The 27,744-nt window shown below is 49.1% G+C and overlaps 1 protein-coding gene and 1 long non-coding RNA gene across 3 annotated transcripts in view; one reads left to right on the top strand and one right to left on the bottom strand.

Annotated features, from left to right (window-relative positions):
* LOC139049113 (uncharacterized) overlaps positions 1-13,891 on the bottom strand; it is a 35,766-nt gene extending 21,875 nt beyond the window's left edge. The window contains exon 1 of the long non-coding RNA XR_011508122.1: positions 13,762-13,891. This is a non-coding gene — a long non-coding RNA (uncharacterized lncRNA). The remainder of the gene's footprint in view (positions 1-13,761) is intronic.
* LOC139049110 (transmembrane protein 114) overlaps positions 1-27,744 on the top strand; it is a 103,343-nt gene that overhangs the window by 62,306 nt on the left and 13,293 nt on the right. The window contains exons 1-2 of one of the 2 annotated variants that reach the window (XM_070524330.1): positions 2,711-2,781; positions 11,988-12,095. In XM_070524330.1, coding sequence (XP_070380431.1) covers positions 11,999-12,095 — 97 coding nt within the window. In that variant the 5' untranslated portion in view covers positions 2,711-2,781; positions 11,988-11,998. Of the gene's footprint in view, positions 1-2,710; positions 2,782-11,987; positions 12,096-27,744 lie in introns of those variants that run through there. The other variant, XM_070524329.1, reaches the window with a different exon arrangement.

The raw sequence follows: 27,744 nt of genomic DNA, 5'->3' as shown, positions 1-27,744 counted from the left end.
CGTATAGGGCGGATAACCTACGGGCCATTAGAGTTACAGAATGGGTGCCAAGACAAGGGAAACGCAATCGGGGACCGCAGAAGACTTGGGTGGAGCTATGAAATTAAGAAATTCGCAGGCGAAAGTTGGAACCGGCTGGTGCAAGAGAAAGGTAATTGGAAATCGCTGCAGGAGATGCCTTTGTCCTGCAGTGGACATTTAAAAGAAAAGCTGCGGCTTATGATGATGGTAATGATGAAGGTACCGTATTACTGAGTAATTTGACAGCGTGGTGTACTTAGGCAAGGCACGAGTTCACGAACTTCGATCCCTCTCCGCGGTGGTCGCATTGCAAGGACGGCGGAATGCAAGAAAAAGAGAGACATAGAGAAAAGAAAAGAAAAAGGAATAACGCCCATGTCATTTGCTAAAATTAAGTTCACATTAAGGGATTGCAGTTAATTGGTAAAAAATTGATCCGGAGCCTTTCTCTACCACGTGGCTTATATAACGTGCACCTAAATCTAAGTGCACGGGTATTTTCGCATTTCGCCCCTTCGAAATGCGGCCGCCGTGGCGGCCGGGATTCGATCCCGCGACCTCGTGCTCAGTAGCCCAACACCATAGCCACAGAGCAACCGCGGCGGGGGGTCTATTACAAGCCAGCGTGACAGTGACGACAGGTATTCGGCGCCGCAAAAGCCTTCGACCCAATTCGTATATCGTATAGTGTTCTGTGCCTCTCGTGTGCGTTTTGCTTGCTTCTGGGCTATAGCCACGAAGGCGAAAGTGCACGGCGGGCGGCGAAAAAACGTGGTGACGGCCTTGAAAAGAAAATTACAAAGGGTGGTTGGCCCTTTCTCCGAAACGCCTCAGTACCTAAAAAAGCCGTCAATGTTGGCAGCACTGGAACGGTTGGCTGCCGCATGCATATATACCTTACTTTCTCACCCCTTGGTTCTTTATGGACCGCTGATCTTCTTCCTCGAGACTAGCGCATGGAACAACACGCTGTGCGCGGGAAGGTCCTATGTTACGACCGCAATAAAAGCGCGCGTTCACCCCGTCGAGGATGCGATTATTCGGCGAAAGCCTTTTTTTTTTTTCTATACTGTGAGGGGGACCGCACGTGCATGGCGCATAGTTTGACCGGCTTTACGAGCCGAGACCGAGAAACTGGGCAATTTCTTGAGCTTCCTCGTCGAGTGATTCTTTAGCGCGTGGGCACAATGCATGAAAAAAAAGGGGGGGGGGGGGGGGGCTGGGTGGAGAGAAAAGGGGGGGGTGCTAAGGGGTTAGTTGGCTCGCTGTTGGATTTCACTGAGTTCGTTGAAAGCTCAAGACCGATTACTACAAGGTCCATATGTATGCATGCAGTGCATTTTGCTTCGCGGTCGGGTGTGTCAGGAACGCCGAGGGCTATGACACTTTTATTGCGACAGCGATTGTACGGTCAATCCAGGCTCGCCGTTGCCGACGGCGTGCTGTCCCGGGCGAGATTGCGCATGCGCCGTCCGTGTTGTGCCCAACCCGTCGATCCCTCTGTAGACGAGTGGGTCTGTGTCGCGGTGTTAGAGGTCACGTGATCTGCCGCGGACGGACCGCGGGTGCGCTATAAAACCTATACCGCGCGCTCTGACGTAACTATTGGTCCCCGTAACGTGATGATCACGTGATGTGCAGAGTCGTTTGGCTTCATTCGTGTTGCGCAATGCACCCTTTTCTCTCTCTCTCTCTCTCTCTCTCTCTCTCTGGGGGGGGGGGGGGGGGCAGGTGTTTTCTTCTCGCTCTATGCATCTACACACACTCGGGCCGCTGGTACAGAGCCGAGCTATAGAGGCTGGAAGTCTAGTTCTAGCCTGTCTAGCCGAGCGGAGGGTGGAGCTTGGCTACCGTTGGCTCCTTTTTTTAGCATCCGCGCGCTATATTGGCGCAACACACGTGTACATGTACCTGCATTGAGTGATCGCTCGAAAAGCGGGTCACCCGCCTGGTTTTCTGCCCGCGGCTTCCTTCCTCGTCATCAATGACCGTCGAAGAGCTTGTATAGCTACGCCGATCCGCGGAAAGTGTGAGCACCGTAAATCCTCGGCGTCTTTTCCCGCGGTCTGCGCACATGTGGACAGGGTGTTCCCCCTCCCCCTTTCCCTCTCCCCCCGTCTGGACGAACTTCCACTGTTCTGATTTCCTTCGGTCGGGCTGCTGCACCTGTACAGACTCGCTGCATATGGCCATGTACGCTTGCACTATATATATATATATATATTATATGCCCATGTACCGTACCTGCCGACATCGCACGTGAGACGGTAGGGGGCGTGCCAGTGCACTATACGCATATATAGAGTGCATACGACGACCCGATGTAGGGCTTAACAGCTGAACCATTTTATTTTTTCCGGCATGCGCTTTTAGTGGAGAGGCGCAGGGGTGGCTTTCGGGGTGGAGGGGGACAAAACAATAAGAGCAATGTTTATAGCGCGTAAAAGGCATACAAGATGACTGCGAGAGCGTCTGGATCCATAGCAGGTATGGCTTAGTCGATGATCCGTCGCAAAAAAGAGCTGACATCAACATGCGAGTACAATATCAATACGGAAAGTGCAAGTGATTGACGGCTATACAGCATCAACATGATGACTCCATGGTGTACCCGCCGCCTAGCTGAATCAATCCAGATTTTCCAGATGCCAAAAGAAATTGACAAGGAAGAAGAAAAAAAAAAAAGAAATTGGGAGCGCGGTGGAGGTCATGTGGGTAAGAAAGGAGGCTTGCTTGTACGCCACGATCCCGCATGGACAGGTAAGGGCGCTAATTTAGGCTTCATTTAGTGACAGCGGCGGTGAAATTAATGTCCAGTCTAGAATGTATCGTTCCCGGCATGTGCTCCCGTATTATAGTCATTCCAATACTCTTGGCGTTTATCCTTGCGTACGAACGTTTGATGTGTACAGGCTCGGTGAAACACGCATACCATACCGCCAACACGCACGATGCAAAGGAACTCGGAAAACACGAGCGTGTCGGTTTCCGTGTCTCTTGATTGATTGATTGATTGATTATAATATAATAATAAATAATCTTTATTTCTCTCTTTCCACAGAATACAGAATGAGAGCGGACGTAAGGGTAAAAGCCGCATGCAGCGGCTTGAAAAAAACCCCATTACGCCCCACATGACAGTATGACGAGAAACAGCTTATTCATGACAAACGCAGAGAAATACTAGACACATTGGAATACATTGCGAAATTTGTGAACTTATATACAAGGGCAAAAAATACAGTAGGGATCAGTAAGAAAATATACGTACAAAATCGACAACAGCCTTAGCGCATTTGTTAACATTGTGTGACGTAAGAAACAATAGCGCGACATACAAAAACAGAATGAAACACTATACATTAGTGCAGGAGCGGCAAAACACTACTTAACTTATTTTTCGATATTTCTTCCAGGGAGATGTTATTACGTTCAAGTGTGTTAAGGTAACAGGGAAGTTTATAGGCGCTTGATTGAAATCGGTTTGATTTCAATCAATGATTGATTGATTGATTGATTGATTGATTGACTGATTGATTCTTTATTGGTTTATCACATATACATGTGATGAGAGGCGAAGGGAAAAGCCATTCAAGGATGGCTTGAGGGAGTCCTTCGCCCCCACGCTGGCAATGACAACAGCAGAGGCACACACGTGCTGTTCGCATGGTCGTACACTTTTACAAAACCATCATATTATGCACAACATTGCCATAAACCTTGACAAAACCATAAAATTAAACACATTAGTTACTGTCCTACGTAGGGCATCATGCATTAACATATTTTACTTCACCTCGGCATCGGATGACAGCACATTTCATAACAATGTACGCTCAGTAATAGGGGCATTGAAACAATATAATTAAATAGCTATCGTAAACAGCTCTAGTTGTCAATGTTAGGCTATGTTAGGCAATGTTAGGCTCTCTCGCGTGCTGCTCTTTGCATGGCGCTGCATTTTTTCATCACACGCATGCTTCCACATCGGTAGCTTGACCGGAAGACGACAATTTCGACGTAGGTTATGTTCTGCTTCCGTTTCCTTTGGATCAAACTTTCTATTCTGTTCTTCAAACACGACAACACTGAGGCAAAGGCCGCTTTTGCCTTGGCAGGTTTCATCACGTCTTGAAAGCGCCCCGTGCATCAAGATTCAGTTGTCCAATCCATATCACGTAGCTAGCCACAATACGTCCACAAATCTCGAAGACGAGGACATAGTGGTTATAGTGTCTTCAGCTTGCGCGTACGTTTTCTTTAAATTTTATTTATTTATTTATTGTGGACTGGAAATGTTGGCGACGTGTATATAGGATATCATATCCACAACGTTGAATTATCATATAGATGAACGTGGACGAGGACAACTTGCCGCCCAGGTGGGAAAGACAATAAAGTGAAACCCTTCAGGCTATTTATCAATATACTCTGCGGCGTACGTGCAACGCATTTCCGTAATACGGGAGGTTGTGGGTTCGCCTCTCACCGGTGGCTAGTTGTTTTATTCGTCCACTTTCATTTTCCTTTAGCTTTGCGTTTCTACACTTTTCCAATGAGTGCCACCAATAATTCCCCCCAGGCTTTCTTTGGCTTCGTTGTCTGCCGACTTGATACGGTTGCGTCTGACAAAATTTGAGCCCCTCGTTTCCCTTCTCGTTCATCTAGACTACGGTGTGTCCCAGCTAACCTTAGCCAAGCTGTTCAACCAAACAAAAGGTTTTAATAAACACGGGTGTTCGGTCGTCACACCTCTGACGACCGTAGGTCTTAAGATTGTATCTTACACTGTGTTGTTTAAATCTTTTGTTTCCTTAACAAGCTTCGCTAACGTTAGCTTGAGCACCTTATATATCTCACAACGGCATCCGTGGACCTTGAGAACCGCGCTGCATGAATCGTCCACTGTTTCTGTAACCAAAAGCCGAGGAAGAAAAAAAAATCATAACAACAGAATGGACTCGGGATTGTTCCGGTTCGTGAAGAGAAAGCTTCTCAACCACGTCCGAGCAAATCGTCACACTCCCAGGAGGCGCGAACTTGACAGGTTCGCGAACTTCGCAGTTGATACAGACCAGCGTACTTGTCGCGCGGACGTCACGGAGACAGGGAGACGTTATATACGTCTCGCCTGACACGTCTGATCCAAGTCCTGTGAGCCTGTGTTCCCCTAGTCATTCTTTTTTTTGTTTCTTAAGTAATCCCTTTATTGTAACCATGACACGGTACCAGGTTCTCGCCGCAATCTCTCGCCCCCGTGCTACTTGTACACCGTTTGCAATTTCAGTTTCGTTTTCTTTTTTTTCTTTCACTGACACGGATGTCTTCCACGATCTTTACGAACCAAAAACAGAAAAGAGAAAAAATAAAATAAAAGGGAATGGCGCTTTATAGAGGCAAGGAAGAATGGACAGAACTTTCTCCGCGACTCCTAACAAGACCCGGACGCATCTGACGAGACAGCGGACATCCCCCCCTTTCGGGGTCGAGCTTCTAAGCAGCTCTTGTCCAGTCGGCATTTAGGCCACAAAAGAAATCGCTGTATACACAGACTATACTCACCCGTGCGCTTGCTCCGCCCTGTCACATAACTGCGACGCTCGCCTGCGCAAATCACTCTACGCGTAACCGCACGACGCAACGAGCGCAGGAATAACGCGACGTAACAATGAACTAAGCGACAAGACAGCCGCCATCAGGAGTGATTAAGTTCCCCGCGCTCTTCGAAAAAGCACTTCTCTCTCTCGCTCTCCCCACAAAGACGTAATTCTGCGACCCAGTGTCCGCGTACACGCTTCGATGCGGAGATGGCGCTGAAAGACGCGTGGATTCAAGCTTTCTTTTCCTACCGCTGCCCTTTTTTCTTGTGTTGGACCAGTTTCGAACCTTTTTCGTCTGTTCTTCTTTGTTTCGTCGTCTGCTGTGGCGTATACCCTCGAACCGGCACATTGCGCCGTCCGTCCGTCTGTTGTATTCGTCGTCTGCTCAGCGGTGCTCTTTTTTTCTCGCGCGTCGTCTGCTATAGTATAAGCTCTGCACGCCGTGCGCCTGGCTCTTCTTCATTCAGGCGAAGAAGCGAGGCCACCGCGTCATATAATAACGGGCCTGGCGGCGGAGCCCAGTACACGTTTCAGAGTGGGAGCCCGGTCAGAAAAGACAGGGCGACAAACAATAAATAAGGGGAGAAATAAAAAAAAAAGAAAGGGAGCTCTCTCGGCATGAAAGAGACCCCTTCCTTGGGCGAAGCAACGTCGGTGGCGGTGGTGTGCCGTTCCATTGTCCTTGGTGCTAGTTTCATTCTCGGTCTGTGCCTCCCGGGGCTGTTGTGCGCGCAGCGACGCGTGCAGTTTCACCCGCGGCGTGGCGCTCACTTACGGCATCTCACGCGAGACGAAGTGGCCGAGGGGGGGCGACACAAAGAAAGGGAAAGAGAACGCGCGCGAAGCCGCGCTAAGCCTAACCCTTTGTCTCTCTCCCTCGCATCTTTCATTGCTATTAGCACCGTGTTTGTTTACTTTTTACTTTCTCGAAAGGGGGCTTGAGGGGGAGGGGCGTTTCTCTTCTACCTTACATAGTCTTGACTATACATCTATGTTGTTCTGGCATGTTTATTTTAAAAAAAATATTTTTCCTTCTGAAAAGGAAATATGGCAGTGCGGCTAAGTCCATTCCCGCTTTCAAAGTTGCTTCGTTGCTCCGTAATTTCACTCCCATCTGTGTGTGTGTGCGAGAGTGTTTCTCTTCTGGAAACCCCATTTCCAGCGGCCCTGCATTTCGGCATTTTCAAGAGCAAATGTGCGGCCTCCTGCGCACTCAGTACATAAGCATGGCGCGTTTTCTGGGTGTTTATATATAGACACGCAGACGTCTAGGCTAAAGACAAGAAGGACGAAGGGGGTGATAATGAAAACAAAAATACGGTAAAGAAAGAAAGAAAAAAGGAGAGATGCATGACCGTGTGGAGTGGATGCAGAAACCATTTTGGAGAGATCGTCTGCTTTTTCGGGCCGCCTGGTCCGTGGGTGAAAAAGTAGGATATGGCGTCGTCTGCATTTAAAAGCCGTCTGCTCGCTCGAACACAACCGAAGTGAACCCTACAGACGTTTGAAGAGGCCAAAATTACATAGGAGTGGAGCTTGCGTTCGTGCGGGGGTGTGTACGAAGAGAGAGAGAGAGAAGAAAAAAGTCGGAATGACCGCGCGAATACAAAAAAAGAAAGGCCGGTTCTGTGTTTTTCGACGCTGTAGTGGCACGCTCCGTAAAGGGGTTGAATTCCTGCGGTCTCTTCTATTTACTTTTCTTTTGCTTTTCGCACGCTGGGCTCAAGGAACGGTGAATTTAAGTGCAAGGGCTTTCGGGCCAACCTCTTTGCTTGATGGCCAAGTGCGGGCGATCGCTTACGCGGCCAGGGTGTTATTCGTTAGACTATATTCTGCAGATCCAGGCATGCGTGCATAGCTGTGAACAGCAAAGCGATAGAGTGCGGGCGATTCTCCTAAATGCGTGGGCAATTTTGCAGATTGCCGGTTGCCTTTTCGTCCCTTCCGAGTGAGATGAACTCCCACTACTTACTGCCTCATATGTGTAGGAGGCATCCATTGTCTCACAAACGTGGCTTTGACGCTTTTCGTTTTTGTTGCGCGAATGCATAAAAAATTTGGAGGACGCTTAGGCTTCGCCTTTAAGAGTGGAACGCCATAGCGTTCAAAGACCCCTTGCTGTTTTTCATACTTTCCGGCAACTGCAGCTTAAGTAACCGTAACGTTTACCGGGAAACTCTGGCTGCGAACGCTATGCACCAAGGTGAGCTTTCTGGTAGAAACCCGGCCTTTTGCGTGGGTCGATCTCCCGTTATTGTTTCGCACTTTTAATATTCCAGTCTGAAAAGAGTTAACATAAAGGACATGCGCTGTCGTTTCTTTCTTTTTCATTACATTTGTTTGTGGGCTGCCGTTTTCAAAATTCCGAGGAATAACTTTGTAAAGAATGAAAGACAAGGTATGAGGAACTTTTGCGGTAGAGAAGTTGGGTATGCGTGGTTCTGAAGTTGATCCGAAATTATTTTCTCCGTTTTGTTCTTCATCATCAGCCCAATATAAGTACACTACCAGAGAAAGATGTGTCCCAGCGAGCTCAAATTACGCAGAGCTGTATTCCGTCAGCTGACCCTATCACATTCCCGCAAGTTCAATTATTTCATGGCACCGCCTAGTTCTTTGCCGACCTCAGTTGCAGTTACATTCCTTTGGCACCCGCTATGCTGCCTTAATAGACTACTGATTACCTGCTTGGTGTAATACGTGTGGTTTGCCCAGCTCTAGTTATTCACCTTAAGCTCAACTTAAATATGATTGCGTTATTTATGATTTTTTTTAAATATCAGGTCGAGGTGTGGGCGAGAGGTTTAGGAATTCGTCAGCGATGACTGGACTCCCGGTTGATGCTTCCATCGCATAGTTTCGTTTTCTGACAATTTGTCCTTGGACGAGTCCCCAGGAATAAATAATCCATGGATATAGACTGAATCAGTGTTGTTGCTTATAGCATATTTATCTACTGCTGATGCTGTAAAAAGATATAGAGAGAAAGAAATTAGAAGTGAAAATTTTATCTTGGCGCAGTGCTTAAGAAAGTGAACCGAAGGAAAAACGAAAACGCATCTTCGGGTTGCCATGTTCGTTGCTGCCATTTGAACTAGGATATATCCCTGTATTACATTATATGAACGGTTAATTTGCGTCGAGCATCGGTGCGACATATCGGAGTCCGTCAGAAACAGCCTAAAAACGATTCCATCGCATTGTTTCGTTTTCTGACACCACCTCGTTCAACGAATGCCCCAGAATACTTCACCGGTCTAGACTAATTTAGTGCACTTATTTGTTGTCCCTTAAGCGGCCGACTCTGTGAAAAGAGAAAGAGAGAGAGAAAAAAAAAAGAAACGGAAAACAGAAATGAGATGTTGCCGCAGAGTTCACGGAAGTGGACCACTGCAACAACGAAAGCGCATCCGCGAGTTGCCGCGTACGTAACTGCCATTTCCGGCGACTGCGCTTGCGTCATCATCCGAGACGATAATGGACGGCCGTGACTTCACAGCGTGGAGGCGATGATGTTCCGAGGTGGGAAGAAGCGCTACCTAGCGGGAGTTCAAGAGCGTGACCTCCTCCCCCCCCCCCCCCCCCCGCTCCCTCCCTCCACGCCTGACTGGGCGGTTTGTCCGTGCATCTATAGACCCAATCGTCGTGCGTCGTTGCTACATCCGAATCTCACTCGATTCGCCACTGGAAGCGCGCACGATCCGACTTCGAAACCTTACCTGCAACCCGACAAAGGATCTTACGCTACTTCGAGTTTTTCGCAAAACCGGTTAGCCACGTGTATGCGTTGCTGCTGACGCATCGTCCGTAGAAGCGAGAGTAATCGATTGTTGTTTGCACGGGACTGCAAGAAACACCGAAGCGCCGACCTTGATTTACTTCGCAACTTTTTTTTTAAGGCGAACTTATCTTTAAGGACGCTTTTTCGTGCGTACGCCAAGTTTTGCGTGCGCGTGCGTGACGTGTCTGCGGTCAGGAGCACGGCCCGGCGGGAGACACAAAATTGTTACCTCGACATGATCACGTGTCGTCCCGACTCTCTCTCTCTCTCTCTCTCTCTGGCTTCAATTTTATCGCGTTACCCGCGCTCCCTCCTGCACTTCTTTCCTCGCTCCGCGGGGATGCATCAAGCGCTGCCATTGTAACCTATATATGGTTCAGCCCCCATGTAGCGCAAAAAAAAAAAAAATCTGCCTGCTTTTGCACAAGCAGGGACTTCCGGGTCACACGACTCCTCCCCGTCCCGCCGCCCCGGCATGCGACAAACACGCTGCGCGCCCTTGGACCAACAGCGGGGTTACCGCGAATACTAATATAGCGCCGAAGGGTGTGTGTGTGTGTGTGTGCTCGCACCGCTGCGTCGAAGGTTGCTCGCTGTAGGCGTTCACGGGCGTGTGAACTACGCCGCTGTTCGCGCTGTTCGCGCAGGCCACACTGCGCGTGGACACGCCTTATTAAACACGACTCGAGGGTCCCATTGTGCCGCGTCGCGCTCGCCTAAAACCTCTCTTTCTCTCTCTCTCTCTCTCTCTCTCTCTCTCTCTCTCTCTCTCTCTCCAGCACGAGGTGGCGCCGTCGGCGCCTGCAGAAGAAAAAGTGACTGCAAACAGTAGTTTGTTTGGTCGTTCCAGTTGCAGTGCCTTCGCTGTGGGTCATTGCGTGATTCTGAAAGTCAACGCGGAGAATCGCTCAGACTATTTTTAGTCGGCGGATGTGATGGATGCATTGGGTTGGCTAGTTAGCGTAGATTGAATGAAAGGTAAACGTATTGTATTATGTCAATTAGGTTAGATGGGGGATGGACGGACTGGACTGATTGATCGTATTAGATGGTGAACGGATGGGACGGTTTGTATTAAACGAAGGGTGGAGGATTTCAATTGGACGTATGAATATGGAGGGTTCGTTGACTCATTGGGCTGATGGGTTGGATGGATAAACAGGACGGTAAATGAATGGGACGCATGAGATTGGACGAAGGGCGCAGTATTTGAACTGAACGTATTAATTGGTTGGGTGGGTTAGAATGCATGGATGGATGGATGAAGGGTGGACGGACGGGCGGATTTTATGACCATCCTCTTTGAAACGGATTCATCGCTCATGCCAGAAAGCTGGTTGTGTTTTACCTTTCTATTTATTATTGGCCCCTGCGTGGTTCGTGTTTGGTTCGTGTTGTTAAGAAACTGCCGAATTTCAAAGATGTTTACCGCCCAAAAAGAAGCAACATTAATTTCATATGTGTGTTCCGCGGTACTAACGTTTCAGAATTTTAATGACATCGTTCATCTTGACGTCAAACGGAACTCCATATCTCTTGTCTTTCCACAAGCTTTTGTCTATACAGGATGCGATCTCTACAATGCGAACTGCTACAAGTAATGATAATAATGATAATGAAGAAGAAAAAAAGGAAGTGAGGTTCGACAAACTCTAGAACATTTGAATAATTAGACGTGATCGTGTTGGTGGTGGTGTTGTTGCCACATGCGGGACTTGTAGACCGGTAGGCTAGGCCGGCATTTGCTCCGCCTGAGCATCTCTTTCCGTGCCATAAAAAATATCTGTCACCGTAAGTGGATCAATTCAGCTTCGCAAAAAAAAAAAAAAGAATGCACGGTATACTCGCGATGTGTGCATTATGCTTCTAAGTTGTCAGTTGTTATTCGACCCCCACGAGTGTCGCCAGACCTTACCCCTGGAATAGAGGCTGCACCGACTGGGGCCGGCCGGGTCAGGAATCTGGAGAATCACCCAAGTGCAATTCAGAAGAGAGTTGAAAAAGAAAAAAATCTGGGAACTTGTAGGTAACTGAGGTGCGCGTTGTTCGGTTGTATATAGACGTTCGCTGAGAGAACTTCGTGTCACTGCGTTTGCTTAAAGATTCAGGAGTTTGTAGTGATTGCTTCCAGTACCACAGGCGCGCTGTTTGTAGTAGCAGAGAGTTTTAGCCTGTCGGTAAACCGGTTACCGGTTTCGGGATACCGGATGACCAGTATACCGGATAGGTGTACGCAGCGCCAACGCTGCTACTGACGCCTTATGACGCATGTTTTAACTAGATAGCGCAGAAAGCTAACACCGCAGTGGCTGTCATGCTCTAGAAACGGTTTGAGGCGCAAAATAAGGCACGACGGACTTAGAATGGACAGGAACAGTCTTAGTCCGTTCTTAGTCTTAGTCCGGAAGTTTTTTTAGTCCCTGTCTTATTCCGCGCCTCAAAGGGTTTCTAGCCCTTGTACCAACTAGCCAGACAGCAAAGGTTGTTATAAGCTGTCATATTTTGCTGAACTGATTTCACATTCCGAAGTCGTCTCATGCGTTCTTCAGTGAATATAACGGAGTGTTCTTGTTCCCTCTTTGCAGTGGAGACCTTCATGTCCCCAGTGCAGACGGATTGCGTCAACGTCAACTACTACATACCCGAGAACGAGGAGTCTGACGGATTCTCCGAGCAGCGCTGGGAGCGACTCCGTGAGTTTTAAACGCATTTCACCCACTAAGTCAACAATCCTATACTAGGGATTTAGCATTCAACAAAAAGGGCGGGGGCTGGGGGGGGGGGGGGGGGGGAGTATTCTGTAAGTGCCCGCCTAGTGGATATGTGCATTGTGTCTGCTGCTCAAGTGCTGATTGGATGGGGGCTCCCGTCTTCTTCTTACATGCATTCCAGCCCAGCCAATCAGAACTTCAGCGGCAGACGATATGGACATGTCCACTATAGGTGACCACTTACAGAATTCCCCCAGATACGCTTTCGCGCGAGTACACAAATTAAGTTAGAAATATTTACAAAACTTCAGTGAAATGCAACGTTTGTTTATTTGCTCCTCTATATGCACTAATGCGTCATAGGACATGTGGGCGTAATAGCGCTGAAAACACAGATGTTTCATATGCAGAGCGAAGCACAGCTCTATAACAACTTCATGCAGAGTTATTGATGTTATGCGCTGAAAAGCGTTGAAGAAGCGTGATTAAATATAGCAACAGATGGCCAATGGTCAGGACGGGTTACGTACAAACGAACGAAAACGAAAAAAAAAAGAAGAGAAAGCAAAAACAACCACGCGCACAAGGCATGCTCGTGTTGAGACAATTCTCCTGACGGAGTTTGTTCCATTCATGCAAATTGTTTGGGGGAAAAAACCAAAGCGCGCTTTTAAATGAAGTTCGGCCCGGTAGCAAACTGTCGTACCTTTAAAGAGAGCTATATAGTCGTGGCAAACAAAACAGCAACGAAACGAGGTGCACGGCTCGACAGTTAAAACGAACGCGGTGACTCTGTGACGAGGTCGCCCGTTCGGCCGGCCCTCGCGTGTCACAATACCGCATTCACGGCAAGGCCTTTATAGCGTCGTCAATTGAGAGCGATTGTTCGTTTTGACATCGGGCATCGACGGCCGGCGAGACAAAAGAACCATTTGACGGACCTGTCTGGGCCGCGAGGCCTCGTATATCCGCCACGCGTATATATGCAAGGCGGAGAGAAAAGAAAAACGAAAAAGAAAGAAAGCTGTCGACCTCATTTTGCATCTATACTGTGGGTATCCTAGAGAGGCCCCCCGATTGTATAGGAGACTTGCCACGTGTTTTGAGAACGTGCATTTCTTCGCTAAATTATCCACGCCCGTTCTTTGCGCTGTTTATCCAAAACTCACCGCTGTGGCTTAGCGGCTGGCTGCGGTGTTTTACGCTGCTAAGCACGAGGTCGGGGGATCGAATCCATGGGGACGAAATGAAAAAAAATTTTAATAAATAAAATCGTCCGTGTTGAAATTAATCCTGAGGCTACGGCTACGGAGTGCTCCTCGTAATCTGATTGTGGTTTTGGCACGTGCATGATGATCCCAAAATTCAGTTCTATTCGATGCGCTGTTTATTCGTCGTCGCGCAAATAAATCAACGCGGCCACCTTGCTGCACGTGTGACAACTATACCTTGCGCCTCTAAACCGAGACGTACACTCGGGCGCAAAAGCTTACGGGACGCGGGGCTCGCGACGGAGATATAGACGAGTTTCACAGCGAGTTTTCATTACGTCACCGCTGTCGCAAAGCATGCCGGTAGTAGCAGTTCTTAGCGGTGCGAAGGACTACTCTAGTTGCCCATCAGGTAAACATGCAAACACGCAGCTTACCATGGTAAAGTGCATTTCCCTCGATGTTACCATCCAAGCACACAGGGGAAAGAAGCGAAGTCAGCATGTCCTAAGCGAAAAAAAAAAAAAGAAGCCCAGCGAGACACAGGACTAGAACGAGGCATACACGCACACACAGTCGCCGTACTTATAACTGATTTATTGAAACGTACAGGTTCTTTTAAACACGGTACCGCTTTTCCTGCGCAAGCGCACATGCAAAAGAATGAGTCCAATCAGACACTTGAGGATGTCGAACAAACGCCGATAATAAAGCGCCACGCCTCTGTGATAAGCACAGATGGGTCGCTCATGCGAACACGCTGGTTCTTCCTGTTATGAAATGCTTCAAGCAGTTGGCGCTCGTGCTTTGACTTCGCCCCTGCCGATGATGCTAGTGCGGCGAAACCAAAGGCCTGCAGCAGTTACAGTCTTTCACGCTCAAAGCGTGTAGTCGTGTCCTCTGTGGCGCTCAAATAAAAAAAAATCGTAAGGTTTTACGTGCCAACACCACTTTCTGATCATGAGGCACGTCGTAGTGGGGGACTCCGGAAATTTCGACCACCTGGGGTTCTTTAACGTGCCCCTAAATCTAAGTACACGAGTGTTTTCGCCCCCATCGAAATGGGGCCGCCGTGGCCGGGATTCGATCCCGCGACTTCGTGCTTAGCAGCCCAACACCATAGCCACTGAGCAATCACGGCGGGTAATGAAGTGCTGGCACTGCAGTTATAAAGGGCGAACTTCAAGAATTATAATTTCACTCGTAATCTTCACTTCAGCTTTAAAAGAGAGAGAGAGAGCGATAGTAGTGTTGTGATTTCTTTCCTACGTATTTGTTTTCTTAGCGCAATTCTTTTTTTTGTCGTGAATCAATACCAACTTGAGCAGCTCACCCTTCTATTAACTTATCCCCCCCCCCCCTCCGTTCAAGTATACGCAGAACCACAGTTTTGAAACAGTACTACCCAAATCTAAACTGGCCTAATGTCACTCCTTATCGTCCCAAATAACAACGCGTAACAATTAAACGCAGATGGGACGCGCGAGGTGTAACACTTGATGACGGCGTAATTAATTTTCTGCACGCGGGATCTGCCTCGCCTCAACTACGAAAGTGCCCGGTGTAAGAGGGCGCTGATAGCCTAGGCCTGGCAGCGCGTGCCCGCATTCCAGCCGCTTTACCGAGTGTCTCCGCAAGTCTCTGCTCCCACTTTCGCTGGTTGCAAGCACCGCGTATGCACTACGTAAGAGCGACTGAACAACGCCGACACTGTGACCCGCGAGCGCCGTTTGGCCTCAATTTCCCATTAAGACCGCCCGGCATGCAGCGCCTTCACGCGGTCGCTATGGCGACTATGTAGCACGTCCGCGCCGCATGCACTGAACGCTCCTCGCGGCGTGCTTGCTTGCAGCAGACGACGAAGAAAAGAACAGACGATGGCGGTTAAAGGACTAGCAGACGGAAGAAAGGTAATAAGCAGACGACAAAGGAACAATACGCAGGCGAGAGGCAAAGTATGAGCAGACGGGTAGAAGGATGTATGGACAAACGACGGTTAGCGAATACTAGCAGACGAAGAAAGAATGCGCGGGCGAGAACTAAAGAATGACCGGACCGGCCACGCCCTAGGTTACATACCTGTATCCATGCCTGGATACATCCACAATGTTAGCAAGACAGAGCTTCATGTAGGTTCCCTTACATATAGGGCACTCAAGATATTTAGCTCTGTTATCATCCACTTATCGAACTGTGGGAAGCACCGGAAGCTTGATTGACTGCTGATAACGCGTATACTTGCGGCTTCTTTTACTCGCAGGTAGTTATATTTCGACGCATGATAGCACTGACTTTTTTCGTTTTTCTTTTTTCGCGTAAAGCGAAGAAGACTGTCGGAATGCGTCTGTGAACATTTTCCCCACCACGTCGTTCACTTGCAGCAACGATGTGTACTTTCGTGTAATAACTAAACGACGATTGTTCAAAACTATGTGTCTCGCTAAAGGTGATATATACTTAAGAGGGATAGTCATTCTGTATGCATTACGTGCCATTAATATTGAACTTCTCTGAAGTACCTCTAGTTCCGAGCTTAAATGTTTGATTAACAACACATACAAAATGTTATTTGCAAATAGAAAGGTTAATGTTCAGTATCAGAATGACGTTCAGGAAAATCACATATCAATCATTTAAGCTTTGTTTACTGCAGATTCTCCATAGGGCTGTCAAATTTATTTAAGTTACCATTTATTTAAATAATGTTTTAAAGGAATAAATAAAACTAAGTATTTAGCATCCCTTTATTGCAGGTCATTAATGAAGCTGTCATATACAGGTCGTTGCCAAACTTCCATCCTAATAGTCAGTAATGGAAAGCTACACAGCCTACTGAAGCAAAATAGTACGGGCGTTATGACGAAAGAGTAGGCAGACGAAAAGTCTAAACAGGCAACCAAACGGTAAGCAGACGAAAGAGGCCAAAAAATAAGCAGACGACGGCACGCCAAAGCGCCGGCCACGGCAACGGTGACGACACGACGGTGGCTCATTGTTGGTCAGGGAGCGCGCCGCGCACAATGCGAGAACGGAGGCAGCCTCAAAGGCCAACGAGGTGAAACACTCAGCGTTCAACAACAATAGCGACATAATACCGGCACAAAACTCCATAAGTCCTCCCCCGGGGGGTTCTTGTTTCGAGAGGTACGCTATCCGCCACTGAGCGCAGACGACAAGGGAAAAAAAGGAGCGGCAAGCGCCCGCAGCGCCCCCTTGGTTGCCCGCGGAAGCGCGTCTATATATCATGCAGGCTGGCGCATCCAGGAGCGGAGATCATTCGGGAAAACACAAAAAGATGGAAGATGCGTGGAAAAAGAAAAGGAGGAAAACTGAAGCACGAAGTGTTGCGTCGTGTCGTCCAGCGCATCCAAAGTTGGCGATGTAACCCATTGTGCCCTCCTCCTCGTATTTTTTTTTCCCCTGGAAACAACAGTGTAACGACAGAAGCCACGATCAGCCGAGCTTATACGACGCCCGCCTTCTACCGTTACGTCCCATTCTCTCAGCACGCGCTGCGCATACTAAATGCCTCCACGCGCCGCGCGCGTAGAGTTTAGCGTCGTCTGAGGTTATTAGGGAAGAAAAGACATCGTCGTGAAAGAACACGCATGCCTGCGCAACGCGACCCAAAGCTGCAGGGAAACGATGCGCAGCCTCCCCCCCTCCACCCCCTTTCTCCCCTCGCCCGCTTTCGAAATGATCCTCCTTCAGCGCCTATATTGAAAGCGCACGTTTGCGGCGGCTGTACATACGAAAACACACAAAAAAAAGCGCCTCCCCTGGCGAGCTTCTCCGGTCCCGAAGAGAAGGTCAACGCTGGGTCACCGAAGGTTGCGCCGTTCGCGTATAACGGTCTTCTTCCTCCTGTTCATCGTCTCATCCTTTCTCACTTCTCTCTCTCTCTATTACTCCATCTCCCTCGTATACGACCCCTCCCCACCACGCTTACAACCTCGCGCGCGCGCCAGCAACGGGATGTCGTCGCCAGAAAGTTAACCAAACCCCGTCATCATTAGGCTTAGCTCGTTGTACGCGCGTACCGTGAGCGATCCATTAATAGTGCTGCTGCCTAGTATACGTCGCGCATAGCATTCCCTTTCCTTCTACTTATTCCCTGCCTGTTCACTCTCGCCTCTTCTGTGTCTTCTCTTTCCCGCGCCACTAGGGGTTGTAACGATCGTCTTACAAAAGTTAACCCCCGCGCGGTCGCCATTAGGCTTAGCTCGCTGTATCAAGACCCGTGCAATAGCGCCCGCAATGCGATAAGTTCACCTTCCGTTTCCTTATTCTGCGTCATTTTTTGTTATTTTTTATATGCAAAAGCGAAGGGGACTTCCCCGCTTCTAGTTCGACCACCCTGCGCGTGCACACACACACAGATTACATATATATATATATATATATATATATATATATATATATATATATATATATATATATATATATATATATATATATATATATATATATATAATCTTATGTGCGCGTGCGTGTGCGCGTGCCAGGATCGGGCCGTCAGAGCGTGTCTCGGCCATCATCACTGGCCCGGAACGCCGGCAGTGCGGAGCTTATACGTATACGCGAGAACCGCGACGCTGGGGGGCAGCACTGAGAAAGAGAGAGAGAGAGAGAACGTACACATACGGTGAACTTCTTGCTCGCCCGGAGCCCATTTTTTCCTCGTGCTAAGCCTTTTTTCCTTCATTGCTATACTCTCGCAGAAACAGTCTAGGGAGTTCGAGAACTAAAAGAGTATCACAACAAGCAAGCAAGCAAACAAACAAGTGCCGCGCAGAGAAGCCATCACCTTTTCCGCGACCAGGAGAAGAGGCAGGAAGATGCGCGTTATATAGGTGCGGTTCTCCGTAAATAGATTACACGCATCGCAGAACAGCTGGAAATGACGAGACCACGCCGAGACGCGTACCCCCCGAGCACGGGGAAAGAACAGAAAATAAAAGGTACATAGGCACGCTCGCGTGGACAAGCAAGCTCGAAATGATATTCACGGTGCGTTCTAGACACGTGCCTCTGTGTCCCCTTTATAAGCATGAGGACAACCAACGAGGACGACGGCACCGAACTGCAGAGCCTGAGGTGTTGCGTGTATGATAAACACGACAACGCAGGCTTGAGCATTTCGGGGCAATGCATGCGTATAAGCCGCTGAGACGTGGGTCCGCGGGTGCGTTCGTCTTTCCGTGTATATATCACATCCACTTAGCGGATTTTCCTATGTAGCCCCCACTTCTTGGGAGATGTTGAAGAGTATGTGCACCCTTGTTTCACAAAAGCTGGAGATGTGGCGGCAGTGCGGTTGGTCGTCGTCCGTGGGGCGTTGTCTACTTGTATACTTACCCGCGTTGCGCACTTAACCAACAAGCCACCTAGATAGCACAAGGTCTGTTCACTCCTATCCATGACGTCATGCTACCTGGCCCGACTGCCATATAGAATCTAATGGGGATGCTCCCGAGTAAGCAACAGTGACTTTGACGTCGCCGCTTTCCTCACGCCAGCCTTGGCAATGAAAATTTCGGGCCAAGTAGCATGATGTCGTGCAGCGTAGTGAACAGGCCTTGTGCTATCTAGGTGGTGTTGACTTAACCCGCCACGTTTTGCTGTCCGTCGGTGCGCGCGAAATTGTCGCGGTCGATGCAGGTGTCGAGAAGCAATCGACGCCCGCGAAGCTTCTCTGCTGTCACCGGGGGTTCTCCAGTCCATGCATATTTGCTTCGTTTTATGATTGATTGCATCCGAAGGGTCACACCAGTAATCAACGTTGATGAATGTACGAAACTATAGGCACACAGCAACATGTTTCCACACAGCGTAAATGCCAGTCGTGCTCCCTTTCGGCCATGAAGGTTTGCTACTAAAGTTATACTAGGAGGGAAATCTGGCCCTGCCATTGTTCACCTATACCATGAGAATGATGTGGCTGTATAGTAAGTAGCACGTGGATGTGTCTAAATTTCGTGCCTGTCCCTTCCAGCGCTCTTGTAGCTTTATTTATTACTTCTCGAAAGAGAAAAAAATGAAATTCTGGGGTTTTGTGTGCCGAATTCACGATTATGAGGCACACCGTAGTGCGGGACTCCAGGTTAAGTTGGACCACATGGGGTTATTTAACGTGCACCTAAATCTAAGTGCAAGAACGTTTTTACTTTTTTGTAACTGAAGCGACCGGGTTCTAACCCGCGCGACCTTTCCCTCAGCAGTGCAAACCCATATCCACTGGCCTATACCGCGGCTGGTATCACAGAGAAGCTGTATGTGGCTAGCCGATTCGTCCGTCCCGTCTGTCGCCTGTACGCCGAAAAGTGCTCCGGGGCGATCCCATGCGCATAAGCGAGAAAAAAATGGGAAAGGGAGGCGCGCGATTGGCTGCGCCAGTAGTGACGTCGTTGCTCTCCGTCGAAGCCGAGCCCGCGCGCAGCAGTTTCTCTCCGGCTCCGAAATGGGTATACGCCACGCGTCATGCGTACTCCCGAGGAGCAGGCAGCTTTCGATCAGCAGCGCCGCGAGTAGAACCGGGAAAGAGCTCGTCTACGCCGTGCCGATGCTCTCGCAGCCCCGGCACAAGAACAGGCTCGTGCAGCCGGCCGCAAGCAGCAACCGCGTATACCGAGGATCCGACAGCCTGCCAAGCCGTCATTCAAAGAACCGTCGGGATTAACGCAGTGGCAAACACCGAGGCCGTACGTTTAGCTTCGCTGGTTAAACATGTGTACGACGTGCTTGGACGGTGATCTGTATTGCTCCTAATTATCTGGCCTTTATTGGTCTCGACACGTTTTTCTAAACACGTGACGTCAATAAGACTCTGCGCCACAGGCAGCGTAATAATTGCGAAATTGTTACATATATAACAGCATATATATGTACTCGTGTGAGGCAGCATTGAAATTACCAATTTGCAAAGTCACAAAGCAGTGCACATATGAAACCGGAAGGAAGATACGTTTAGGCAAATCCACGCACTGCATTCATGCTGGCTGAACCGGAAACTTGCAACTGCCTCCGTAGAGACGCCTGATTTCGCAGCAGTGATTTCGGTATAGGAGAGCTCTACGGATTCCGTGTATACAGCGACACACGCGCTATCCTTTCCGTGACGTCACTGGCGGATCATCGGCCTCGTTCGCAACGCTTTCTCGGCCGCAGCGGGGTGCTCCGTCGGTCGCTTTTCTTGTTTTTTTTTTCCCGCCCTCGTCTTCGTGACTGTCCACGCCGTGTCCAATTGGGCACGCAAACGCGTCACATTCACACATGCGACGCCGTATTGGAAAAGAGGGGTAGTAGCGGGTGGGGGTCGCAGGAGCTCCCTAATGGACGTTGTTCCAGGAAATTTGAAAGGCTTCGCGCGTATCATGCGACACGGTAGCGGAAGCAGCTATGCGTCGAGCGTTCCGTATGACTCTGTCGTGTGCGTAGCGTATATATGTAGGCGCCGAAATCGAGAACGACTGTACGCTTGTGTCGTCGTCGTGTGCTTTTTTTGTTTTGTTTTGTTTTTCTCCCTTGGTGGCACGAGACAGCGGCAACGCGCGGTAGCCGTGTCGCGAACACCTCCGGAACGCGATTTGTACTACATCCGGTCTCTCGGCGCTGTCGTCACGGGCACGATGACAGAGTGAGAGTGGCTAATGCGCTGCCCACGCGTGTAGCCGGAATCGTCGCTGCTGGAGGTGCTGCTTCCGCTGCTGTTAAGTGCAGATTGTGATGCACTCCGCCAGCCTGTGAGACACGCCGAGAAACGCTCGTTCCTTCGACCGTGGCGGGTCATGATCGCATTGCATTTGTACGGGTGTCCCAGCTATAGCGTCAGCCAAAGTGTTCAACGACGAAAATAGTAAATAATGAAGACACGATTTGAAGACCTACCACCGTATTCGGTTGTCACAGCGCTGACGACAGAACGCCGTAGGTTTTGTAATTGTAGCTATGCGCCGTGTCTTTTTTTATATTTTTATTTTCGTTGAACAGCTAGGCAAACGTTAAAGGGACCCTGAAACGATTTTGGCGATTTTCTACAAACGTACTGAGTCGTTAGAGTAGGTTCTTCTGATCATTAATTGATGCATCTAAGTGCTCTGCGTAAAGCGTGTAATTTATTATAAGGTTTTAAAAATACACATCGCTGCCGATCGCAGCGCACTGCTCGGCGGAATTTTAAGCCGCCCCTACCCATATGGTGCAAATAACCCATATTACGTCACATGGGCGAGCTATCTCATTGGCTCACCAGGGCGCGTGGTCGATAATTTTTCCAACTTTATGGTGAACAAATGATGCTCGTAATAGTTGGAATGTTAGTTACTTTGTTTTTGTAAAAAGAAAATAACTTAAAGAGAATACACAAGAATAGATTTTTAGTACACTTCAGCACTTCCGGCACACAGCAAGTGTCGTCTGCTTGTGTTACAACGTACTCCATTTTGACGAGAGCTCCGCGGTCAGAGTCGGTCTCAGTCTTTTCGCGAGCACTATGATTCGACTTTGTTGCCTTGTGGACTGCAAACCTAGCGACCTGCAAACCGCGAGTCCAGTATTAGGGCAAACTCAAGCGCAAGGGGACAGGGTCTGGCCGCTTGACTGTGCCGGGATGAGCCACGAGATGAGCAGAAGGGCAAATGTGAACGGTCTGCACGGTGCAGCCACCTGGTGGCACAGAGCTCAACCATACACAGTAGCAGCAACGAAGTGTATTCTTTGCTGCTGGTGTGTATTTTTCGCAGGAGTGTAATCATCAACACGTTGATTTATAAGTGTTTAAAATGCTTTACACTTGGTTAGAGCAATATTAGCGCTTTGTTTGACTGGTTAAGCGCTGCGCCAACAAGTGTCTGGACCGTTTAGACCGATCAGGCCGCTCACGTACGTCTGCGCCAAAGTTCCTTCATCAGCTTGAGTTTATGCCTCCAGTCATTTGCCGATATGACTAGCTTGCCTGTGGCTAACGGAATACCAGACACGTTCGGCGCTACGACAGAATGCTCGCAACGCACGCTGCTTCGATAGCTCTCGGTCGACGGCCAAGCGGCTAGCGGAGAGGTCTCGCGCGGGAGGGGGCGTGCTCCTAAACAACCGGAAGTGAGCGATGTGACGTCGCATCGTGACGCTGAACCAGTGAAGGCGGAGCTTAGCGCCGCTCGCTCCGCGAGCGAGTTGAGGAGGAAAAGCATAGCTAGGGAGGAGGGTAACTTCTAATCGCTTGCAGCTCCATTAATACGTAACGCTTCACTTAATCAAAAATAACGTACAGCGCAAAGGACAGGGACAGTGATAGACGACATACACAGCGCTGTTATTTTTGATCATGAATTACCAACTAGCCCAAGCAACCACCCTAGTTCGCTTCACTTAAATTGTGGTGCGAATGTTCTACTTAAGCTGTACCCTACGCGCCTACAAAATTTGTCCGAACCGTTTCAGGGGCCCTTTAACTGGGACACGCGGTATAAATTTACCGTAATGTACCGGGTGTTTCTGCGAAGGCTCTTGTCTTTCAATGTCGCCTGCGGCAGATAGAACAATTTTAGTCGTTGAGCTTGTCTACTCAAGAAAGCGGAAATGCACAACACTCGTTGCGCAATAATCGTGTGGACATCATTTACTAGATGTGCGCCGTCCAACTTGCGGTGAAAGTGCGCCGTCGTTGCGCTTACTTTCTTAGCAAAACGTTGCTTTATGCGTTGAAGCACAAAAGTAACTGGAATGCGCCAGTGCATTTCTCCCGCAAAGTTCGGCAATTATTATCTCGAAACAGGTCACCCTGAAAATTCGTTCCTAGTGGATCCGCCTTGCAAGCTCCTCGGCTAGAATTTGTAAATTGCATATGTGCCACAAGCAGGCCTGTTAGAACTTAATTAGATAATGCCTGTTAATTAGTCCATAATGTACTTCAATTTTTTTGTGCTAGTAATGTCCGACTCTTCGAGTAGACCAGCTCATGGACTAGGATTGTGCAATCTGCCACAAGCAATACCTAAAAATTTTTAATGTTTTCGCTGAAATACCAGGTATATAGCAGCATATAATTAGCGTAAACCTTTAAACTGCATGCTAATTCATATCTGTCCCACTCAGATACGCTTTTACGCGCTTGTGTCAGAAAAATAACGAACGAACGTCTTTTGTTTGACTTTTCGTTCAGGAAACCTGAGGGCCGCAGCAAGGAAGCGCGTTATCAAACTCGCAAGAACCGTAATTAAACTCGCGTGTGTTCAATTGCGATCACGCCTGCCCCTTCCCCCACCTTCAGTTCGCCCGATCCCGAGAATTACTGCTGCTGCAGATTCCCTGTCATCCAGCTCAGGAGTGGCCAGGTGATAGCTAAGCATAGGCCGGCAGGGTAAGCTAACATCCGCTTGTGCTTGCTCGCTGGGTTTTTTTTAATCCTTTTTTTTAAAGGCTACTTTACTCGTATTCATGTGCGCTCGCACTGGTCATGTACTCGCACACGTTCCCAATCATTATTTACCAGCGCCCACTCCCGTTCACGGTCGCTTCGCATTCGCACTCACCTGTCAATCCCTCACTCTCTTACTCGTGTCAGCTTCCACTTACCCGCACTCTCTCGCATGCACATCTCCCGTCCACTCACACTCGGCGACAGTAGTAGTGCAACTCACGTCGACGCTTCCGATCCACACAAACTCTCGCCAAGTTATATCCCTTCGCATTCGCAACGTTAGCCGGCACTCGCATCTCTTCATACATCATCATCATCATCATCATCACCCTGGTTACGCCCACTGCAGGGCAAAGGCCTCTCCCATATTTCTCCGACAACCCCGGTCATGTACTAATTGTGGCCATGCTGTCCCTGCGAACTTCTTAATCTCATCCGCCCACCTAACTTTCTGCCGCCCGCTGCTACGCTTCCCTTCCCTTGGAATCCAGTCCGTTCATACAGTCCGTTCATCTCTTCATACAGTCGTAACAAAACTTCTGCGCTCTCTGGGGCTTATCTTGTCCCACAGCGATTGTCGCCATCTGCCTTGCTTGCGCTTCCTTTCTTGCAAATTCTGCGCTCGCTACTTACTTTCCTGTCGAGAATGCTGTGTCACGCCGATGACGCGCATGTCGTTCGTGGCCTGGAAAGGTACCGGCCGCGCAGCGTTGAGGAAAGGAAAAGCGCGCAAGACGGTTGCCGATTACCGTTGTGGATTACGACATAAGGCCCGAAGGGTGCAAACTTTTTTTACACAATGCACTCAAGTCTCCTGACATCCTTCGTCACTCGCTATCGCTCTATCGCACGTCTTTGAATTGAGCTTGCAACGAGAACGAGTCAGTGCTCTCGTCTCGAGTGAGTAGGCCTACCTATGTAGCAAAGTAACGTTACCTCCCTCCTCCTCCTCCTCCTCCTCCCTCCGTTCTCCCTCCACGCCTAACCGACACCTAACCTACCCCCAACCGACGGGGCCCCTGGCACACATAGTGTAAACTCGGTAGGCTCGCCGAGTAGCCGTGATGCGCGCCGTCGGAATCGAAGGCGAAGGGCACGAGCCTCCCGAGGGACAAAGCAAAACGAAATTGTTCCGGCGTGACTCGGCGGGCCAAAGATGAACGCTTCAGATACGGCCGTGAGAAGCAGTTGGGCGCCGCCGCGCAATCCCAATGCCTTCGATCGCCGCACCACCGTCCGTACACCGTGCCTTTTTCTCACGTTGTGCCGTGCATCGTCGACGTGTGTACGGACGCCTCACGCTTATGATGTATGTACCTGAACGGCGTGAGCGCTCCCGTGTGGGCTTGTACACGCGGGAACGCAGCGCTGCGTAGCTGCACGCGGTGTGTATATGCAAAGCGTTCCTGGGAAGACGGTGCACAGCAGTGTGCTATACGTCGCCTCCCTGTTGCTTGCTTGCTTCGCTCCTTTGTTACACTCACTCTTGTTCCGCGGATATTAAGAAGCTGCACGCCTCGCCGCTGCGATTCGAACCGAAACGCCCCGATAACCTTGACTGCAATAGGCGCGCTGCATTCTCTAATCCCAGCACCTATGCACGCGCTTTCAGGAATGAGCACGGTATGACGCCGATTCGCAAGAGCAAGAGTGTTTACAGCGTGCGCAGACAGCTGTGTTCGGGATTGGAATGAGACTCGTAAATGAACGGAAAGAGCGTAGACGCAAAGTACACGCCTAAACAATAGAGACTTTTAGCGTGTCCGCTATTCCGGCAAACCGGGGCGGTTTGGGCGGATTACCGGATGGTCGGGAGCGTAAACGTGAGCGGCCGGATTGGTGGCGCCAGCTGTTGGTGCAAAGCTCAACCACCTAAACGCAGAGCCAATTACTATATTCTTCTTAGCTGGGGTGTAAGTTTTCGACAGCGGCGTAATTGTGAACAGAATTGCGCCCCTGCCGAAAATTTGCACTAGCCACGAAGCAGAACAGAGTAGGTTAGTGCACTTTTAGTTCTGTGTTTGTCTGATTGAGCTCTACAACACCAGGCGGCTGCACCGCTCCGGCCGCTCACGTTTGCGCCCCCGACCATCCGGTGATCCACCCAAACCGCCCCGGTTTGCCGGAATAGCGGACACGCTAAAAGTCTCTAATGTGAACGTAGCGTACACCGGGTATCCTCTTTTACAATAAACAAATTTTAAAAAAATCCTTTACAGATAGCACAATTTTAGTCCTCGAGCTGGATTACTCGAAGAGGCGGACGTTATACTTACGCGAGAAATCGACATGCGCCATCGACGAATTAGCGAGAAATTGTATTAACGAACGTTTTAACAGATCACGTTGCAGCGCATATTGCAATTTGCGAATTCTAGCCGGTGCTCCTTGCAAGGCGTGTTCGCTTTAATTGGAGGAATTCTGACGATGACTCCGATTTCGAGATGTGCACCGTCATACCTGTGGTAAAAAAAAAATGCGCTGTCGTTTCACTGACTTTTTTTCTTTTTTGACAAAACGCTGCTCTATGCTCTGAAGCACAAAAGTAACTGGAACGCCAGTTACCTTTGCGCTTTTTACTGTAAACCCCCACCGGCTATACAATGCGTTAATTGCAATATGTGTCGCAAGGTATAAATGGCCATGTCGTGAGTGTCTAAATGGTGATGGGCATTTGTACTCCAGCTAAGAAATGTTAAAGCATGACTAACATGGGCGATCATGAAGTTTGCAGAATGTTGCCCAGTTTCTACGTAGCGCGTAAACTGCTACAAGCAAAGTGTTCGGAAGAGAGAGAGACACACACACAACTTTATCCCATCTTAAAGGGAAAGAGGCTTGCGAGAAGAAGTGTTGGGGAAAGTGGGCCGGTTCCGAAGATGGTGCGGTCTTTCTTCACTCGGCGCCTGTAAAATCACGAGCTGTCACGATAAAAGAACAGGCACGTGGTGCAGGCGCCGGGTGTTGTTTCAAAAGAGCTGGTTACCTTTGGATGGAGAGAAGTAAGCGTGCGATCGCACCAAGTGACCTACTTTGTACGCGCGTACGTACGTATTGTTCCTAAGAGGGTAACGAAGTAAGAACGCGATAGTGCACATGGAATAATATTCGTACCGGTAGAAACGGAGGCTTTTCCGTATGACGCTATAATGCTCCTGGGCCTCCGCAGTTTGTGGAAAGCTAGAACGCAGTTCAACAATGCTGATGTCAATTCGCGACCTACACGTGATCACTTCATTGAATCTGTAGTATACGGTTCAGGGATGTCCATCGGGCACTCCCTGAACAACCAACATGGATTGACATGCTAGATAAGCTTGCAGCATTGAAAAAATGTTAATATGTCGTGCCAGCAAAATCCTTGTTGACATGTTTGCTTTTTTGTGTATTGTGTGTGCATGTCAAAGCCGGCAATAAAGACAAAAAAAAAAAAGCGATCGTGCCCTTGTGGTTGGAGCACCGCGCGGGAGACTGCGTCAGTCGGCAGAGGTTCGATTCTAATGCCGGGCGCACATAATTTTCTTTCTATTTTTTTTTATTAAAGCGAGGCAGGACAGGAAACTACCTACCTACCGCAAAGTGTCAAGAATAAGGCAAAGAGCTTTCCCGCATTAAAAAGAAAAGAAGATAAAAAAAAAGGAAGCCAATAGTCGATAGCACCGATTAACAGCGGCAGAACAAGGAAATGTCACAGGCTGAAGCCGATGTCTCGACAAGTGCATTTGACGAAACGGTGGCGCCAGCGACATCCCTCGCTCGACCGTCGTTGCGATCATTTCAAGCCTCCATCTGTACTGTGAACCTGTTTTTAACGCATATAGGGAAGTGTTGTACGTATATACGAGAGCCAACATTCCTGACTCTCGCGTTACTCCCAGCGTTTACGCTGCATGCGCTTGGACTTCTCATCGGTGGCGTGCGCTGACGCGTTCAGAGACACCTTGTCTGTAATTCTGCTCCCTACTTTCGTGTAGGAAGATTTCACCTCGAGTTCGGCAGCGCA

The sequence above is a fragment of the Dermacentor albipictus genome, chromosome 8 (genome assembly GCF_038994185.2).
Source record: "Dermacentor albipictus isolate Rhodes 1998 colony chromosome 8, USDA_Dalb.pri_finalv2, whole genome shotgun sequence".
Classification (NCBI taxonomy): Eukaryota; Metazoa; Arthropoda; class Arachnida; order Ixodida; family Ixodidae; genus Dermacentor; species Dermacentor albipictus.
Note: the sequence above shows the minus strand (reverse complement) of the source record. Positions and strands in the feature narration are given on the sequence as shown.